This window comes from Stenella coeruleoalba (assembly GCF_951394435.1).
Source record: "Stenella coeruleoalba genome assembly, chromosome: 9".
In the NCBI taxonomy this organism is placed as follows: domain Eukaryota; kingdom Metazoa; phylum Chordata; class Mammalia; order Artiodactyla; family Delphinidae; genus Stenella; species Stenella coeruleoalba.
The window spans coordinates 7,171,050-7,191,170 of NC_137155.1; the positions used below are offsets into that span (position 1 = coordinate 7,171,050).

The 20,121-nt window shown below is 55.0% G+C and overlaps 1 protein-coding gene across 5 annotated transcripts in view; it reads left to right on the forward strand.

The window, feature by feature from the left end:
* TNS3 (tensin 3) overlaps positions 1-20,121 on the forward strand; it is a 188,128-nt gene that overhangs the window by 87,032 nt on the left and 80,975 nt on the right. For all 5 annotated transcript variants that reach the window (XR_013829912.1, XM_079932350.1, XM_079932348.1 and 2 more), the window contains 3 exons: positions 6,173-6,302; positions 6,642-6,707; positions 7,646-7,750. Coding sequence is in view for 4 of the 5 variants with exons in the window: in XM_079932350.1 (XP_079788476.1) it covers positions 6,173-6,302; positions 6,642-6,707; positions 7,646-7,750 (301 nt within the window). In the remaining variant the exon portion in view is untranslated. The remainder of the gene's footprint in view (positions 1-6,172; positions 6,303-6,641; positions 6,708-7,645; positions 7,751-20,121) is intronic.

Consider the following 20,121-nt stretch of genomic DNA (forward strand, 5'->3'; position numbering starts at 1 on the left):
GTTGCCCCTGAAGCGGGAGTCCCTGGGCAAGTCCACACCCCAGCAAGAACTGCAAGCTGCCTCTTGCGTGAGGGGACAGCCGGCTGCATGAGCCCTGAGCGATGCTGCAGGAACCCGAGAGGGCTGGCATTCAGGTGTCCTGTCGCCATGGGGTCTCTTGAGGGGAATGTTCTGGGCCGTGAAGTCACCCTGTCTGTGAACTTTTGCTTTCGTTGGAAAGGCCGGCAAATAGGGATCTCTTCACAGGAAACGCTTAACTTGATAAAACCAGCCCCTTCCTGCACCATGTTCTTAACATGGAGTATTTTCGGACTGAATTATTATTTGATTTATACTTCCTGTGTTTACAGTTCATTTTTGTACACTCTGCACTTATTTTTTGCAACGTTATCAGATGGGAGAAGGACGATGCGGGTTACAGCTGGACATGGGTAATTTTCCATCACACAGGGTAATTTTTCCTTGCACTATTCGTGGAAATGATTACCTAGGAGGTTTAGTTTAGCTATTGATCTCTAAGAAGCCTCAAAAGTAGCTCTAGCCTCTTGTATTCGTTTCCCAGGGCTGTCATGACAAAGTACCACAGACTGGGTGGCTTAAACAATAGACATTTCTCACTGTCCTGGAGGCTGGAAGTCTGAGATCAAGGTGTCAGAGGGCTGGTACCTCCCGAGGCTTCTCTCCTTGGTATGTAGATGGCTGTCTTCTCCCTGTGTCTTCACATCATCTTCCCTCGTGTGAGAGTGTGTGTGTGTGTGTGTGTGTGTGTGTGTGTGTGTGTGTGTGTGTGTTGTATCTGTGTTCTGATCTCCCCAGTCAGATTGGATTAGGGCCCACCTATATAACCGTACTTTACCTTAACCACCTTTAAGACTTCACCGTATGAATTCTGGGGGCACAGAATTCAGCCCATAATACCTGTGTCCATTGAATAAACCCATTCTAGAATAAACCTATTCTAGTAAGGTTAATAGTGAGATCAGGTACCATTGGTTCTCCGGCACCTTAGGCTCTGATTTGTCATTCGTTCTCTCGTTCATTCCCCACAGCGTGTGTCCTGAACAGGTAACATGGTGGATGTGAACGGGAATCACACACAGGTCCCACTTCCAAGAGTTTAGGTTCTAGTTGTTGAGTGAGATGAGCTGGCAGATCACTCTCGTGCAAGTAGGCTTTGGTGTGTGCGCGAGTGCACAGAGGCAGGATCTGAAGGTCCACGGGTGGGAGAGAGGATTCCAGTGTGTCCGAGGAGGAGAGTCTCTGAGGCCGTGCTGTCCGGCCTGGAGGACGGGCCCAGGGCATCCCCACACTCAGACCATAATCTCTGGGGGACACATTATGCTGCATGATCTGTGGGCTCCTTGGAATCCCAGGGCTGTTGGTTCAACCTGAAAATGACCTCAGGGATCAACACAGGGTAGTAGCTGGGCGGCAGAACGTTCCTTGGTGTTTGCCGAGCTTCCTGGGGAGCAGCGTGAGCCGTCTCCCCTCCTGCTGTGCAGGTTGGCTCTGGTTTCCAGTCTCCAGGCGGGAGAAGCCCCTGGGCGCAGATGAACCGTGGGAGACCCCTGCACTGCGGTTTGCCCCGTCCTTCAGTTTTAGGGAGTCATAGCTTGGTGCTCACCTCTGCGAATCCGATGGGCGTTCCTTCAGTGGAGAAAGCTGCGGATGGGGAATGTCTCAGGGCCTTTTCTGTGTAAAGGTTCAAATGTGTAGGCGGTTTAATTTCTCATCAAGAATTTGGCAATGATTGTGACTTGGACAGAATCCTAAGCTGCAGAGAATGCTTTGATAGGCTGCCCACCCCCCCAGCGGCAGAGGGCTCGGCTGGGCTGGCGTCTGCAGAGCCTGCCTCTGCTCTGCAAAGTGGAAGGGAGCTCCCAGGGAAGGTTGACACTTTGCTCACCATCCTGTGAGGCGGAATGTTCTCCTTTGATTTTTTTTTCCCCTCCTTGATTTTGGTAGATGTCAGCCTCCTACCCAGATAAACCTGCCTCTTTCCTCATGAGGGATTCTGCATTGAGACTGGTTAACAGAGGTGACAGGGGTCCCGTTTACAAGAAGTAAGGCCTCGTGAGCTCTTTGGGTTGAGAATGCTACGTGGGAAAGCGGAGGGGCCTCCGTCTGTCATTCCTTCGACTTGGGGGCCATGGTGACACCCACCCGCTGTCCAGCTTTGCCTGGACACTGCCGGCACCTTCCCACTGCACACCTGACCCGCCCGTCTTTGCGATGTGCTTGCACCGAGGGTCAGATTTTCGAGTCCACCCCAGAACTTCTAAAGGGCAGAGCCTCAGGTGTTCAGTAAACATGCTTCTGTCGGGTGGGAGGGCAGAGGCGTTGGCGAGCACAGCCGTGTCATTATGTAACCTCGCTAAGGAATTCGCATGGGCCGCAGGCCCGTCAGGAGCCTGGCTGTGGTCCAGAGCCCTGATGGGCTTGTAAACACTTTCCCAGCCACATGCCTCGTCTTGCCGCCTCTGCTTGTGCAAACCCCGTGGCCACTTACGTTCTGTCCTTGTGGGGCGGGGCTCCGTGACCTGACTCCAGCGACCCGACGTCTAAACAGAGGGGACCTTTCTCAAGGAGCCATTGCAAACAAACAGCACCTGAGTTTATTGTTTCTCGCTAAGGGCACTTACGTAAGATCAGGGAAGATGAAGGCGTCCGCAGGCCCCTCTGGACTTGCTCCCGCGGGGGTCGTTAAAGGACTTCTGTTGTGCCGCATTGTCCTGGGACTTGCTGTGTGTACATCCTTCTCCGTCGCTGTGCCGTGGGTCTCCTGGACCTGGATCGGGCCTGATCCGTTCTGCATCTCAGCCCAGCGGATCTACTTGTGTTTTCCTTCACAGCCAGTACTGCTGACCTACTAACGGTTTAGGAAGCGAGTTTCAGCCTTGCCACCCTCTGAAATCATTTTCACCTCCAAGTGAAATCATGGTTAGTGCTGGCGCTGGATACTGCAGGTGTTTTGACTTAGGTAGGCAGCCGTCCAGCTTCTTAAACCTTTAAGCCTGTGTGGTTGTAGCATCGTCTTCGAGCACGCACATTCCTTGACGCCTGTGTAGACGGCCGCCGGGGCCGCCAGCAAAACGGGTTGAAATTGTTGTTTCAAATGCAGATCCTCTAAGATCCAAAGGCAGAGGATGGATGTGCTCTTAGAAACTCTCTGGGGAGACCTAGGTAAATAGAACTGCTAAGCTGGAGGGATGAAGGGGGTATTACAGACCTCAATCTCTAATTGGTGCAAAATGTGACCAATACTTCCTACCTTAAAAGGCGCATGTTGGGCACTACTGTGAAGCAAAATGCTGACGGTTCTTTCCGTGGAGTGCTAGGAGCCTGAGTCTGGGCTCCTGTCACTGATGCTACGAAGATTTATTGGTGCGGATGATGCTTCCTTGCTGGCTCTGCAGGGGGTGCCAGAGGCCCCCGGGCGGGGCTCCTGCTGGGTGGGTCCGTCTCCTTTCCAGCTGGAGCCGCCAGGACCCCATGTGACCGAGATGTCTGCGGTTTTCTTGCCTTCAGGAGACAGTGGGGGTCATTCTTGAGGTGGCCAGGAGGACTGGAGGGGATGGCGGGTACCATCCTGAGCAGTGGGAAGAGAAGTCCGCGGTGAAACAACGGGTGGGAGTGTGGGAGGCTCAGGTCTCCGCCAGCGAGGGCTGTCAGGAGCCCCGGAAACCCCGCGGCGAGGGCACGTGTGCGCAGAGGGCGGCTGCTCTGCGGCAGTGGGATGCCCCTCTGTTCCTCCCACCCTGAGCCCTTGTCGTGTGAAAAACCGGGAGTCTTTAGACACTAGGGTCATGCTGGGCCTGGGGAGGTGCCGGTGCCCCAGAATGATTGGGAGCTAGCAGCCTAGGGAGGGTGAACCCGTTCGCTGTCCCTCCCGTGCCCCAGGGCGTGTGGTGACCTCTGCCTTCCCCTGCCCGGTGTCTGGAGTGGGCTGGGATTCGTGTGTGTGTGTGTGCGTGCGTGCATGTGCGTGCACGCGCGTGTGTGTGTCTGCTGTGATGAGTGATGGTGAGACCAGAGGAGGGGAGCCCACAGAACGTCTTGCGTTCTGGGGAAGGTGGGAGCCGGGCCCGGGGGCTCTTGGTTGGCATGAGCTGCTGTCAAGAGCTGTCTGCAAGATGAACCCTTTAACTCAGAGCAGGAGAAGGTGTCCCTGTAAGGGAGCTGTCGCTGGGCCTTCTGCACTGCCCGAGGCTGCGTATGCCTCTACCCAGCGCCTGCGACGCCCCCGTGTCCACCTGGGGCCAGCTTGGGGGAGCTGCCAGCTCTGTGCAGCGTGACCCCGTGGGCTGGCCTGGGGCTGCTTCCCTCAGTGGATGTCAGCTTCTGGAGGCCTTGCTGGGTTACTTTACAGCCTCAGTTCCCCTCAGTATCGATAAAGATTCAAGGGCCAGACTGGTGCGCGCCTGAAACTCTCTTTCCTCTCCAGTCTTCTCCCCTTTTTCCCTCGTACTTCCAAGGTACCAGTGGAAAAAGGCAAACGGAGGGGGGGGGGGTCCATCACCCCACAGAGATGGGCACGTCCTCTGCGTGGGAGGCTCCACCGCAGCACGTGTGGGACCTCTGCTGAGCAGTCAGCGCGGTCAGTGTGGGGCGAGGGCCTTGGAGGGGTGAGGATGCGGGTAGCACACTCTGGAAGGAAGGCTGAGAGGACAGCCTTTGAGGGGGCCTTGCTGAGGATCCAGAGACCCCAGACGGGGCGGGAGAGGACTTGCGGCCGCAATCCATTTGCTGTTGGAAAGCAAATTGAAGGCTTCACGCTTCTGCAGAATTCTCGTTGGCCGGTTCCCTGGCCAGGGGCCGGAGGCCAGGCCTGAGTCTCGATCCCCACCGGCCGCGTGTGCACAGGCCGCCTGGCACCTCCCGCCTCGTCAATGCTCAGCTCGTGTGTGTCAACGTGAAACACTCCCCTGACGGTCTGTTTACGTTTTTTCATCAGACTGTCTCCTTGTAGATAGCACAAAGGTAGACGACCTCTGGGTCCACCCTAAGGGGCACAGTTCCTGACACGCCGGCCGCGGCTCCTTGGGCCTTTATTTTTTCTCTCGACTGGTGGTTTCACTGGTGAAGGTTCTAGACCGGTCGCGGGAGGCATGCTCCCGCATCGCTGGTCTGGACGGGCAGTGGCCTCGCACAGAATCGTTGAAGCCCGGCTTTTTCCGAGCAGAGTCTCTCTTGTGAGCGCGGCTGCCTCTGAGGTCCCTGCACCTCCAGACTCCCCTCCTCCCGGGCACGCTCAGTGCACGGAGTGGCCACCTCTGCTGAGTGTCTGAGGGCAAGATCCAGCCTGCTTCTGGTCTTGGCCCCCTGGGGACCCTGGAAAGGGGCCCTGCCCTGCCGGGGGAGGGAGGAAGGGTCCCCTCTCCTGCAGCACGCCACCCCGCCGTGACCTTCGAGCCCTCCTCGTGGCCAGCGCCATCCACAGACCCCTCAGGCAGGGGCAGGGAGGCCCCCGTGTAAAGGTGGGAGATGACGCCAGGGCCCCTCCCCTGCCCACCCTTCCCTGCCACGTGCCAGGAAGGGGTGCTTCCACCCTCCGGGGCAGCACAGTCACTCCAGGGGCCTGAGCTGCTCCCAGGGACCTAGGGCCACGGAGCCACAGCCTGAGTTCAAATCACATCCCTGGTGATTCTGGAGACTGGTCTCAAGTGGCCCTTCAGGATGTCTGGACAACCCAGCAGTGGAATTTCAATTCCAAGGCCTCTCTCCCTTTCCCCTTCCCTTCCTCTCCCTTCTCCCCATCTCTCTCTCTCTCTCTGAATTATAGCACGCAACATAAATATTGAGCGTAGTCCAGAAAGTGGTGACCACCTCCTCCTTTCATGAGAACAGAAAGGCTTTAAGTTGAAACATGGAGAGTTTAGATGAAACGAGGAGGAAGAGGCCACGGAATTTCATTCCTCAGCCGTCTTCCAAAGCAGAGGTGTGGGCCGTCTGAGGACGGAGGACTGTGGGATTCCTGTCCTGTTGGGACAGCGCAGGTGTCCTCCGGAAGGACCAAAGCCGCGGTGACGTTTGCAGCCCGTCTCCTGGGTTGGGAGCTGCTGGCGGCTGCGCGCACTCCCAGCCCCTCCTGGAAGGGAGCGGCCTGTGTACCCCCCGACGAGCGCCCTCCTCGGGCACGGGCTCCCCTGAGGACACACCCTCTTTACCCCAGGTCAAGTGCTACCACAAGAAGTACCGCTCGGCCACCCGAGACGTCATTTTCCGCCTGCAGTTTCACACCGGGGCTGTTCAGGGCTATGGACTTGTGTTTGCAAAGGAGGATTTGGACAACGCCAGCAAAGGTGAGGACCCTGCCCCGAGTCCAGACTGTGGGTATGGGGAGTGGACCCTAGGCGGGCGACCCCTGGTGGCCTCATGTGTTTCTTTCACTGTTCTCCCCCGCTCCACCCGTAAGTCAACCTATTGACAAAATCATTACCAGTCTCACAAAAGACTGGCAACTGACCCAACAAAGAAAAATTTCTAGAGAAACGGTGAAACTACTGATACTTCCTCTGTCATTGGTGCTCTGTTGGAGATTTGAGAAGGGTGTTGTCCTGGTTGGAATATGAGGACAAAATTCATCCACCCTTTCCCGTCTCATTGTCTCCAAATTTGTTGACATAGGATTTCTTTTTTAGATGACCGTTTTCCTGATAATGGGAAGATTGAGTTAGTCTTCTCAGCCACTCCTGAGAAGATTCAAGGTGGGTAGAATGCAGAATGCTGCAACCAGGGGGCAGGATGCTGACCTGGTTGGGCGATGCATAGGCTGGGGCCTCTGTCTGGCTTCCCACCTCTGCACATAATTGGAAATATAATATATTTTAAAAAATAGTAGGATATTAGACAGTGGGAGGGCGTTGCCTTAGAGACAGTAGGGCCCAGGTGGGTCAATAAGACCCCAGAGGTGGTGTGACTCACCCAAGGAAGGGCCCAACCTTAGGACCGGGGCTGTGTCTTGATGCCCTGTGTACTTCTCCCTCAACAAACAGCGACATGTTTTTACAGAGGATTAGAAATATAGTAGACTGCAAATATTTATGAGCAAAACAGACTCTCTCCTTCCTTCTAAGAATATATTTAAAGGGAAATCAGTCCCTTTGTCGTGGAGGCAAATGGTTCATTTCCATCACCAAGAGCCATACTCGTGAAAGTTTTAATTCAGTTTTTAATAGCTGTGGAAAAGAAGCACCCTACCTCTGTGCCCAGTGCCATAAATTTAGGCGTGAACTATTAAATGCAAGGCTGTGCGGTGAGAACCCTCCTGACAGCCTCAGAATGATCAGGGAGCCTCGAGGGAGGGCCCAAACCTGCCCCTTCCGCCCACCTGCCCTGAGGCCGATCCTCTGGGTCCTTGACCTGCCAAGCCATCCGGGTGATCCCTTAGTGCAGAGACAGCGCCCAGAGCCCCGTCCCCGGTGGGGTGGAGGACCGATGTTCGTCTTTCCTTTCTGCCAAGTGGTGTTCACTGTTGTTCAGTTCATCCCAAACAGTGCACAGCAGCTCTGATGACTGGAGGGCTTGTGGGAGGGGGCTGGGCTTGGACACTCAGATGCGGCGGCTTCTCTGCCTCCTCGCTGGCAGATGCCCAGAGGCACCGGCTTCTCTCTAACTAACTTACCCCCATCCCACCGCCCTGCAGGGTGTGAGCATTTGCAAAACGACCACGGGGTGATTGTGGACTTCAACACGGCAGACCCGCTGATCCGCTGGGACTCGTACGAGAACCTGAGTGCAGACGGTGAAGGTGAGTCTGGTTACCTTGTGTCAGTTACCAGAGAATAGGGCCCAGAAAAAGCAGCCCGTTCACGTTTAGATCAGAAATCTCCTTGCAGTCTGCTTGGAGGCTGGGAACCCTGCCGTCCGGGACCCCTGCCGTTGTGAGTCTGAGGGCACTCGTGGGAATCAGGCTTGGTTTTATTTCTGTTTGCTCATTGCACTGGTGTCCTGGTTGTATGGCTGCATCATTTAATCTCTGTTTTTGTGAGTCTGTCTCTCTCAAACATATTCTCTCTTTGCCACGGGATATGCAGTTTGGGTCACAAGTATCATGAAGGAGGAAAGGAATGAAGGGGGGCGTCTGCCAGGTTTATAGAAAGAAGCCCCTGGAGGCTGATTTCAAAGAAGAGGGATCAGTCTTCTTCTAGGCACTTGAGAACACTGGCCTTTCGACTTTTTCAACCACCAATTGAGAACAGACCTGATTTGGGAGAGAAAAATCAAAACATTTTTGTCCAGTTACTTTCATCCAGACATTAAATAGCTAAAAGCAAGTCTTGTGGAGGTAACTCCGCCAGTGCCCATCTTTGTGCATCTCTGGGCTCGCAGGGACCGGCGGCTGGGGATGTCTGCGGTCCACGCCAGGGGGCGTGAGGCTCCTCTACTTGTCCACCGGGGATGTCTGGGCTCGTGTCAGTATTTTTGCGATGCAGACCCTTCTGCTGTCTAGAGGTGAAGCCCGCGTCACTATCGTACTTCAGGCGCGGTTTCTAAATGCCGTCTGTGTGTTTCACGGCAGGGGTGGCCCCTGTCTGGTTTCATCACCTGACTGCTCCCTTGGAGCCCCTGACAAGCATCCGCACATACCTCTAAGCACTGTTCCAGTGCCTGGTACACCCACCACACTGCACTCCATCAGAGGGAGCTCTTGATTTTTTTTCTTAGACCGCTCGAATCTACTTTTTTTCAAAATTGAGGTATACTGTTTTGGTTTTTTTTTTTGCGGTACGCGGGCCTCTCACTGTTGTGGCCTCTCCCGTTGCGGAGCACAGGCTCCGGACGCGCAGGCTCAGCGGCCATGGCTCACGGGCCCAGCCGCCCCGCGGCTTGTGGGATCTTCCCGGACCGGGGCACGAACCCGCGTCCCCTGCATCGGCAGGTGGACTCTCAACCACTGCGCCACCAGGGAAGCCAAAATTGAGGTATACTTGATGTACAATATTATATAAGTTACAGGTGTACAACGTAGTGATTTACAATTTTGAAAGGTTATACTCCATTTCTAGTTATTATAGAATATTGGCTCTATTCCCTATGCTGTACAATATATCCTGTAGCTTATTTATTATATACATAATAATTTGTACCCCTTAATACCCTACCCCGATCTGGCCCCTCCTCAATTGCACTTGATCTCGGTGGAACTCGTGGCGTTCCGAGTTCTCATGGTTGTTAAGTGCTGCCTCTGTGGCCCCTGCTGCCAAGGCCCTGCAGCCCCTTGCATAGCCACCTTCCAGGAAGCAGACACAGCTTCCCTCACATGGAAACATTACCCTTCCTGAAGTTCCCTCCCTTCCCCCAGCTCTCCAGGGCTCCTCGGTGAGGCTGACCTGCATCGGCGAGCTCATTCCTGATGCCCTTAGCTCTCACCTGGAGCTGCAGCCCCTTGCTTGGGTCCCTGGAGGAAGGCGCAGCTGGGCCCCCAGACCTGCAAAGGCGGGGCCCTTGGCCGGCAGGAAACAGAGTCTCAGCCATGCTTCCATCAGGACAAAACTCTCTCCAGGGTTTGGTAGCCTGTGGAACCGTGTCTTTTGGCTAGAAAATGATGCTGCAGCCCTCTTCTGTCTGCACTTCCATCCCTAGTCCCTACTGATTGAAAAAAAAAAAAAAACCAAAAAACGCACGCACACAGAAGCATTACGTAAGCTGTATTTATCTTTGGAAATCCCTGCTGTCCTGGAATGGACCCTCCACAGTGGCCTTCTGTCAGGGACCTTGACCCCCCTGTTATGTCTGAGTGAGGATGTGGACAAGTGATTCCAAGTGTCCTGTCTTCATTGTGGAGAGTCACTCCTCCGCTCCTGGCTCTGTGGCCCTGGCAGGGCGATGGGGGTCCCGCTCCCCCATCAGCATTTCGTGGGGCGCTATTTCAAGGAGAGAGGAGTTGGGAGGGGTGAGGGCAGACAGCGGGGCAGCCTGCCGGAGCCTCTCCTATGCCATTTTATTTAATCCACATCGAACCTGTGACCCATTTTAGAGATAAAGGGGGCAGTTCCCAAGAGAAATCAAAAGCTAGACATTGGTGAGGGGTCCTGGTAGCCATTCGGGGTTGTGTACTCTTGGTGATCACGGGTGAAGCTGGGTGAGTTGTTGTGTGTTCGAGATCACGCAGGACAGAGACCGTGGAAACGGGACTCAAGTCTGGGCCTGTTTGACCCCACTGCTATTTGGTGCAAACCTCATCCTTCCAGCTGAAAACCTGCTGGTCCCTGGGCCAGGGTGAGGCCTGCAGACAGCATAATCCCCTCTAGACAGTTTGAAGAGAAAAGATACATTTCTAGGGCACTGGGTGGCGAGCTTCTGGACAGATGTGACTGTCTACCCCAGTGGGCTTGACCGTCTCTGGGCGCTGCCCTCGGGGCCCCGGCTGCACGGTGAGCCGTCTGCTCGGGGCCCAGGAAATGGAGTTGAGCTGCGCTGGGCGGCCCCACTTGCGTCGGGTGACAGGACAGGGCAGCGAGCGCCGTTCTGTCTAAAGACCCCTTACCGACCCTATATTGGTGGTTCATTAATATTGAACTCCTGGCTGGCAGCCCTGTAACTCGTGCCTGAGCAGAGCTGATCTACACCCGTGTTTCCTCCATAAGGCACCTCGTGGCCTCCGGCTCTGTGGAACAGCGCTCCAGCGCTTTGCTGGGGGGCCACTGTAAATAGAAAAAGCACCGACAAAGTGCACGGAAATGCAAAAAGTGTGGCATGAAATAGGCCTGGAGAAGGCCACTTCATGGTGTGAGAGCTGAAAGGAGAAGGCAGGGGTCCCTTTGTTCCACCACAGCTACGAGCCTGTGTGTGGGACCCGGGAAACTTCTACCACTCTGTGCATGTCAGTGAGTGACCACGAAAATGCTGTGTGTATTGATTTGAGGGTTACAAGTAAGGAATTCTTAGTGAGCAGGTGAATTTTCAGATATGGAATCACGAATGATGGGGACTGGCTGTACTTACTGTTTCTGTTCCTTTTGTCCCTCCCGCGGGGCTAAGTCCTCTGCGCCCAGGGACCACAACCGGCCCGTCCCAGGGAGGTCTAAGCGTCACAGCTCTGCCCCAGCTGCCTGGGTTTGTTTTCCTGCCTCTCTGCCTGTGCTGTGTGGCCTTGGACAAGTTACTGTGTCCTTTCCTCCTCTGCACGGTGGGAATAGTGTAGCTCCAGAGCTGCTGAGAGGATGCAGTGAAATGGTCAGCACGAGGCACTGAGCACATCCTTCAGATGACGGGGTCCTATAAACAGTGTGATCACTTCCTCTGAAGCCCAGAGATTGATGGAGACCCTGGTGTAACATGAGGTCGGTGAAGGTGTGTGGCACCCTGAGATGTGGGAGAAGCACGTGTCTGTCTTTCCCTGCACGGTCGGGTGGCAGCACAGCATGGCGACACCAAGTGGGGCCTTGCTCTCGGCTCTGGTGACTTTTCTGTTCCACCCAGAAAACCTTTCTCTTCCCGTCTCTCATCTTGGCGCTGACGCTGCTCAACGACGAATGTCGCTGCTGCTACAACTTCTCGTGGCACAGAGCGCGTTGCGCCAGCAGGCTGTGATGGCTGGGGGGGTGCCCACCGCACCGCACGGGTCCCTGGACTCGGGGTGCCACGCCCAGAGGCAGTGTTGAGCCCCCGCTGGAGGCCGGGAGTGACGCAGGATCCCAGCAAAGCAAGTGCGCACAGCCCCGCCCCTCTCTCCCACGAGGGCTGCGGCTCTGGGGCTGCTCTCCTGCTCTTTCTGTCTTGCTCGACGAGGCACGTCCTTGTCTGAAATGGCCTATTTTAATTAGATCATCCTAGAGATAACCCCAGCTCTGGGAGTTCTTTTCTATTCTACATACATTTGCCCTTTTTCACGCGTCTCATATTTCCTTAGGGGCTGCCGTGTTTCTGATGCTGTGTTGAGCTCAGGGAGAGAAAATAAGCAGACATACCTATGTGTGTATTTGTGTATGTATGTGTGCATGTGTGTGCGTGCATATGTGTGTGTGTATAATATACATGGTGTGTATGTGTGTTCGTGTGTACATATGTGTGTTTATGTGTACATGTGTGTGTGTGTGTGCGCGCGCACGTGTGTGTATGTGTCATCAGTGTCTGGCCACGGCCACCACTCACTGAACGCCTCCACTCTCTGTATCCAGACTGAGAAGAACTTGCTTAGATCCTGCGCCCAGCCAGGCTTTTCCGAGCATGGCTTGCTTTGACGGTTCAGAGCAGAGTGACGGCGTTGACCCGGCCCACGCTGTGTCAAATGCTGATGGCATTTGCGTTTAGATGGATGAGGTGGGCCTCTCGCTCGGACCTCAGCAAGCACCCTCCTTGTGCTCTCTTGATTTATAGCCTCTGACCCCCTGGCCTTGCCAGGTCCCCTTCCAGGTGTGAACCCCTGACCCAGAGTTAATCCTCCCCTGATAAGGGATTTCAGGCAGCAGTTGGGATGGAGGGCCTTCATCTTATCTGAAATACAAGAGTCTCACCATCTGTGCTAAGAACCGTAAAGTCCTTCGGGCGTTAGCGTTTTGAAATGGACTGGATCCTGTCAGAAGAGTTAAGTGCGATGTCAGAAGCTGGTAATGAGTCATGACCGGCCCTGAGCTGCCATCTCAGAATCCATTGCTTTTCTAGCCCAAGTGGTGTCAGAGAGATCGACTCAGAATTCATGTCGTCCTGGACGAGTTTGCATGAAGTAGCCCGTGTCAGTCTCCCGGGGATGGCTAGAAGCATTAAGTAGCATTACCCCAGGACAGACTGTGAACAGAGGCACTGAGAGCTGGCTTGACTTCACCGGGGTCCTTGGCCCCCAACTTGCCCCCATCCCTGTGGGACCCACCGCAGGAGCGAGCGTGTCCTGTGGGACCCACCGCAGGAGCGAGCGTGTCCTGTGCTCTGGGGCAGCGTTCTGAAAGGCAGGTGGCTGTTGACCTGCCCGCAGCTCCAGTACCTCCCTAGACTCCAGCCAAGTGCATGTTTATCCCGCTCTCACTTTTTCCTCCTGCCCTTTATGACTGGCGTCGGCATCGCTCCTGCCCTTCGATGCTGCACCTGCTGTAGCAGAAGGCACCCGGGGATCCCCGCCCGTGCCCTGCATCCCGTCTCTGGAGCACTCTGTCACTGGCGCCCTGCCTTGGGAACCAGCAACTCGTGGGTTCTCTGAGAGATGAAACTAGAAGTGGGCCTGACCCCCTGGTTTCCCTAAAACCCCAAGTCACACAACTTGTACATGAGAGTGAACTCAGAGCGTGTGTACATGTGGCGTGGGGAGGGGCTTGTTTCCTGTCCCCTTGTTTAAAAGCTCTTGCAGACCCACTTTTACCAGATTGCATCTCAGTCGAGCCCCTCCCAGACGCTTCCCTCCCAGCCTGGACAGTGGCACGTTGGCTGGGTGAGTTAAGCTCAGATCCAATCTGGTGAATTTCCTTCTGTGTCCTCCGTGGGGAGAACTTCCTCAATAACGGGCAGGACTGCAGCCTTCCCTGCAGAGCCTGCTGGTGCATTTCTGCCAAGACAGGGCTCAGGCATTTTGGCAATGTCACCAATACGGGAATGACTCCAGACTTGAAGTGTTTGACCACCAGAAGCAAAAGCCTGAGAGAGAAAGGGACTGAGCTGCTCGTGAGCGTCCTCCTCCCAGCACGTGCACGCATCCCCTCCTTCCGTCTCGTGCCTGATGTGGTTGCAGTGTCACCCTGCCTCCCATCTCTTCAGACTTACCGAATGGAGGGGGTGGGCTTTTAGATCCCACAGATGTGACTTTATCACACGTTCCCTTTGCAAAGGGCTGCAAATTGGAGCGGACCCAGGGGTCCTCAAGAGGGTAAAGTTCCCCACGAATTAAGGGAAAAGGGAGGTGTTTTGTAAGAAGGGGCAGCTGGGAAAATCCTTTATTTTGTCTCTGTAGAGACAGTTATCACGTGCCTATTCCTTTTAAATAAATGGGTCTCTGCCATTTATTGGGATGCTCTCTTGGCGACGGTATTGATGGTGGCAATGAGGGTGTTCCTGGGGTCAGACTCTACGTCCTGTAGCTCTAGGAGTCCAAGCAGGTACTTCAGGAGGGGCTGGAGGGAAAGCATGGGCTTCCAGAGGGAAAGGAGTTTTGGAAGGAGTGGGGCGGGGACAGAGGTACCTCTTCCGGCCTCGTGGTGGGCAGCTGTCCCTCTGGGGCCTGGGGCCGGGTCTGGCCAGGCAACTGTCACCACTTTCTAATTCCAGAACATTTCTGTCAGCCCCAAATGAAAGCCCGTGCCCACTGGCAGTCACTCCCCAGTCCTTCTCTTCCAGCCCAGGCGACCTCGTCTTCCTTCTCTGTGAATTTCCCTCGTCTGGACATTTCACACAGTGTGTGGCTTTTGTGACAGGTGTCTTTCACGTTGCCTGATGATTTGAGCGTTCATTCATTTTGTTTCGGTACTTCCCTCCTTTTTCACGGCCGAATAATGTTCCAAAGTGTGGCTAGACCCCATTGTGTTGGTTCATTCATCAGCAGGTGGGCATGAGGGTTACTTCCACCTTTTGGCTATTGTGATTAATGCTGTTGTGAGCCTTCTTATACATGTTTTGACCTTGGGCTGTTCTTACACTGCCGATGTTTCCTACTACTTTGTGAGATTTCCACTTCTTTTAGTCCCAGTTGGTTTTCCTTTTCTGGATATTTCTTCTGTCTTTCTGGTCTTACACCAGGAATGACACTGAACGTTCTGCGGGTCTCCTGTCCCACTTTGCCGACTCCTCCCAGGCACGTTCGGGAACCCACCAAGTCTTTTTCAGTATCAGTTAGGTCACCCCACGCACAAAATTCTACCTCTGTAGCTTTGAAAGGTTTGAGGCCTTTCAAAAACACTGAGCCACAGGGCTCCCTTTTGGCCACACATCAGCAGAGTGTCCCAAGACCATGTTGTTTCAGGAGAGGCTGACACTAACAGCCTGAATGGGCTCTGTGTGATGGAAACCCACAGGTGGGAGCGGAGGAAACATGACGGTGTTTTGGGCGCGAGTAGCCGCACAACTGCCAAGATCTGAAGGTCACACTGGTGCCAGTTGCCATGCATTCATGGAGGCTGTCGTGGTTCATTTGTGAAGCTGCCGTCAACATGAGGAAAACCCACCCTGCGCCCCACGCAGTAGAAACTGAGCCACACGAAAGGCCAGGCTTCTTCTGACACACAGCTAGTCACGCAGCTTCGTTCTGTTAGAAATGGAGAAAAGAGACCACTGGCTGGGGTACGGCTGTTTCTGTCTCTTCCTCATTGTCGGTACCTTATTCTGTGTTTTCTTCACACGATTGTCAGCTTTGGGATGCAGAGGTCTGACCTGAAGACTCTCTCCTGTAGAAGGCTAGGACCTCCACGCCCTCTGGACGTGCTGCAACGCGGCCAGGCCCCATTTTTCTCAGTCCTCAAAGCAGATCTTTCAGATTTCCGTTTCTAACGTCTTTTCTTTTGATGTGAATTCTTTGACGCAAAGTATTGTGTGATCAGTTAGTCACTTCCTTTATTGCAGTGACCGTGTTATTTGCAGAGTGGGCACAATGATGTCAGTTCCCTCGACAGGAACGGGGGCTGGTCAGGACCCTTTGCTGAACACCAAACTGAATAGACCTTCTTGCACAAGCAGTGCATTGTGTTCCGCAATAAAAGAGACGCTTTCTCCTGAGCACAGGTGTAACCTGTGCCTTGGTGGCCGTTTGGGGGTTTGTTGGGGAAATCTGTGTCTGGGACCTGCTGGCTCTGTCCCGTGTCCCCCCTCAGGCTGACTGGGTGGTGACGTTTGTGAAGGTTCCAGTTGTGCTGTGGGACCCTGGAGGCATCAGAACGGCTTTGCTTGTTTGCTCTGGTGTCTTAGGTTCATTTAAGACTCGGAGCGTTTGGCTGTGCTGTGACCAACACGCGATCAAAGCACAGGGGGAAACCGTGCGCTGAAGCCCACCTAAGTTGCACATGAAGAGGCCTGAGGTGCAGCGGTGCTGCTGGGCAGCACGTGGAGGTCTGGGTGTGCGAGGAATCCCCGAAAGATAGGCCGTGTGCAGTTAACACTGACAGTGAACTTGGCCACATCGAGCTTGAAAGAGAGACACAGCCCCAGGAGATGGAGGGTGTAAAGGCTAAGACTTCCTGGCAGATATGCCGAAGAAAGCAAGCGATGCTGAAACTGTGCTTTGTAAACCCAGGCAGCTTGGTGCTGGCTCTGCACGCCAGCTTGTCAGCCCGGGAAGCTTGGAAGGGAACACTGGTCCCGCTGGGTGGCTCTCGAATAGAAGCCTTTTCCCCGCCTCCTGAGCCTCCAGGGTTCAAATTTCACTAAACCTGATTGCAGGAAACCCCGCCCTCGTGTTTACATCGCACTGGCCTTTTTGGGTGGAACCAAAGTCCTTTTCTTAGCTAACAAGATCTTCCACCTTCCACTACCTAGAGAGGGAGGCTGGGTCCCTGCGGGGGACACATGCCCCCATCCCGGAATGCTGCGTTCTGGGGTTGAAGGCTTTCTTCAGGGCCCAACAGATGTGGGCTGAACAAGCCGCAGGGCTGTCTGGAAGGAAGGTGAGCAGGGAGCATGTGTGTGCATGTGTGCGCGCGTGTGCACGGCTTCTGCTAGGCTGCAGAGACCCTCAGTTGAGACCAGAGAGTTGCCAGCCAGAAAAAGTACCAGAGGTATAGGATGGCGCTCCTGGGAGAGGAGAGGGTGTTCGTTGGTGAGGAACGAGCTGAACAGCAGTTTTAACCTGGCAAGAGGGGAGGCCAGGGAGACCTCCGGGAAGACTGTTTGCAGTTTAGAGGAGTCTTAGCTGCTTCTGCCCTTGGAGATTCAGTGATGGTTTGAAGTGGGGTTTATGTGCAGAAGCTCGTGGCCGGCTCTGCGGCTGGCTGGCCCAGGTGGCCTCAGAGTGGGGCCGCAGGACCTCCTGTTTTCACTGGAGTGCCTGGAAGGGAATCGGTGGCCAAGATAAGCGCCCTCGACAGGATGGCCCGAGCTGGGGTGTTGGTTGGACAGGAGAGGGGCCCCCTTAGGAGTGGTCCTGCCAGCATCGTGTCTGGGGCATGGTTGTCTGGGGCATGGTCACTGCGGCCGGGACACGCCTGCTGCCTCCCCACTGTGAAGCCCAGCGCTCCTTTATCACAGCATTCCGGGCCTCGCCCAGGGGACCGCCAGGAGCGCTTGGAATCGGTGTGGCTCCAGCTTCCCAGGTGCTGGGCCCTGACATTGGCGCGTCCCTCCCTGGACAGCCGTGTGCCTCTCTGGCTGGAACGCCCCCCCTCCTGCTCTCACTGTTTTTTTCAAGAATTTACAGCCTGCCTCGGTTTTAGAAAACATTTACACAGAGCTCGACTTGGCGCCAAAGGGAGCGGTTTCCATCTGCCCTCCTGGCAGGCCAGGTGCCACTTCCCCGCCTGGCATTCAGTGGGGTAGTTTTGGGTTCGGGGGTTCGGGCAGGCGTTTGCTCGCAAGGTATGAGGATAGCGTATCCAGAGACGCGCCGTGCTCTGTGGAGTTATTTCTGGAACTCGGCCTGCGGAGGGGCTTGGGCCAGGCTCTCACACCCCTGGGGTTCCTAGCAGCTAATCACCATCTTCTGCCTTTTTGTTTAGGGGTAGAAGGCACCTTTCACCTCCCCTGTGACGTATCAGTCACCGTCTGTGCTGTTGTAGGCTAAAGGTAATATTCTCAGAGGCCCCAGTGTGGCCATCCTTTCTTAGCTCTCGATAGTTTTGGAATAGGAACTAATTCAGTACAAACACAGGGTAGTCTCATTGACTTGGTGAGATGACAAGGACTCCGTTGAGAGGGACGCCGGCCAAGCCTGGGTGTTTCTCCTGATTGTGAAGGTTCTGCAGCCTCCACAGGCCCCCAAGGGAAGAGGCATCCCTGGGACACTTCCAAAGCCACCTGCAGCTCTGAGGGTCACTGACCCCGCCCAGCCCAGCCTCCTGCCCTGGGCCCATCCCCCTTCCAGCTGCTTTGCCCTGTGGCAGTGCTCGCCAGGCCTCAGAGACTGGGACCTCAGGTGCCCCGTCTGCCTGCACACCACACAGCAGGCACTGAGATGCTCGCCCGCTTCTCGACATCTTGCAGGGCTGGGCCAGTGCCAGGGCCCATTCTCAAAATTGAAAGCTGGGCAGTTTGTCGCCGGTTCCACAGCTGGTCAGTCAGAGCCGCTGCAGCAGGTTTGGGAGAAACGGTCTCTAACCACTAGGGTGAGGGTCCCGAGATGTGCAGAGGTAAGGAAGGCCCCTGGGTGTGCTTTGGAAGATCCGCCCATGTGGCTGTCATCCTGCCTCTGAGCCCTGTGGAACGGGGCACAGTTCCCACGACCGCGCGGCTTCAGCAGAGGCAAGTTTGTGGTGAGCCCACTGAGACGATGCAGAGGCCCTCGGCGTCACTCAGCTAGCTTACTGCTACCGCTTTTGTCCTCGTGGTTATTGGTCCCAGAGGAAGCTGAGAAGCCGAGCAGATCACGTGGCTCGAACAATGTTTTACAGCTGGTGAGAGCTGGAGGTGGGCTGCTTGGCCGGCCGGAGGGCCGCGCTGTGCAGTTTGGGTTATAGAACCTTCAGGTAGGTTTTGTAAAATTCCGTCTTTTACTTTAGGTCTCTATTAAAAAGCAATTCTTCAACATAATTCCGAAGTGTAAGGTCAGTCAGGCTGAGTCAAGAATACTCCTTAACGGGACAGCATGAGGCATTCTTATCATTCCCCAGGCTCTGGGCTGGAGGGAACACGGACAGGAACCCTGAATCACCAGGACAACTGTGGGGATGGGCAGGGACAGTGTTCACCCAGTGCCCACCTGTGCTTTTCCCTTTGTGTTTGGTCTCACCGAGTCGCCATGGTGATCCTGGGGCAGACCTCATCAAACACCTGTTGCCTGGCAACTTTTCCAATAAGGGAAGTGAAGCACAGAGAGGTTGAGTAACTGGCCCAAGGTCACACAGCCGCGGGGAGGATTTTTAATTAGGATTCACACCCAGGTGGATTATGCCAGAAAGTCCAGAAGGGGACTGAGGATGTGCACATAAATCACTCCAGTGAAAAAGTTAAAACAAGCTCTATGCCACAAGGGGGGCACGAAGGGACCCTGACAACTATCCCGAAGAGGAGAGAGCTCTCACCATCTCAGGGAGTCTAGGAGGAGGAAGGAAGGTCCTGGAAGAGAGGGAGAAAGTGGAGGAATTCAAGGCGGTGGGGGCGGGAGCAGAGAGAAAAGGAGATGGGGGGGCAGGAGGGGGCAGGCGGACACAGTGCATGGGGGGTGGCCCATTGCACTGTGAGCCTCATTTCTGTCTTGATTTCATGACCTTTTTAAAAATCGAGGTGTAATTTATTGAGTTGGCCAGGAAGTTCGTTTGGGTTTTTTGTAGCATGGAGACACCCGAACAAAGTTTTTGGCCAACCCAATACATACACAGAGTAAAGTTCACTCTGTTTACTGTGCATCTAGGGGTTTGACTTCCTATCCTGCAGCTCCCACCACAGCTAAGACAAAGAACACGTCTGTCACCCCAATCATCCCTGGTGGCCCTTTGTAGCCGCCTCCCTGCCGCGAGCCCAGTGCCTGCCCCCGATCTCTTCCCTCAGGATGTCAGTGGAAGCGTCTGGAGTCCGGCTGCTCACTCAGTGCTTTGGGTGTAGTTGCAGCTGATGGCATCATTTGTCTTTCTTTCTTCTCAGACACTTTTCCCGGGAAGCCCGCGGCTGGTAGACTCATGGCGTCTGGTATTGGGACATTTTGATGGGGTCAGTTGGTTTAGCTGAGTGGCCTCGAGTAGTGAGTGAGCCGATTGGAGGGGCGAGCTGGAGGTGGTCCATGCGGGGCCGGCCGCAGGAGGCGGGAGTGACCAACTGCTCAGCAGTCTGCGCCCTGAGACGCAGCCTGTCTCCTGCTGAGTCAGCGTGGGCAGGGAGCCTTCCCTTTATCAGAGCTCCCAAGGGGCTGTGGGTGCGGTAGGCAGGGACCAAGTGGTGTACCCGGGAACAGCTCATTCATTGTAAGGACAGAAACGCACAGCCTGCCATGGCTCTTGCTGCTGTAGCCTAGGAAGCAGACATAACACTGCCGTCATCAACCCAGCAGCCTCAGAACACAGGATCCTGTCCCGACGGTGCACCGTTTCGGGAGTTAGGGAGGAAAACAGAGTGCTTAAGTAG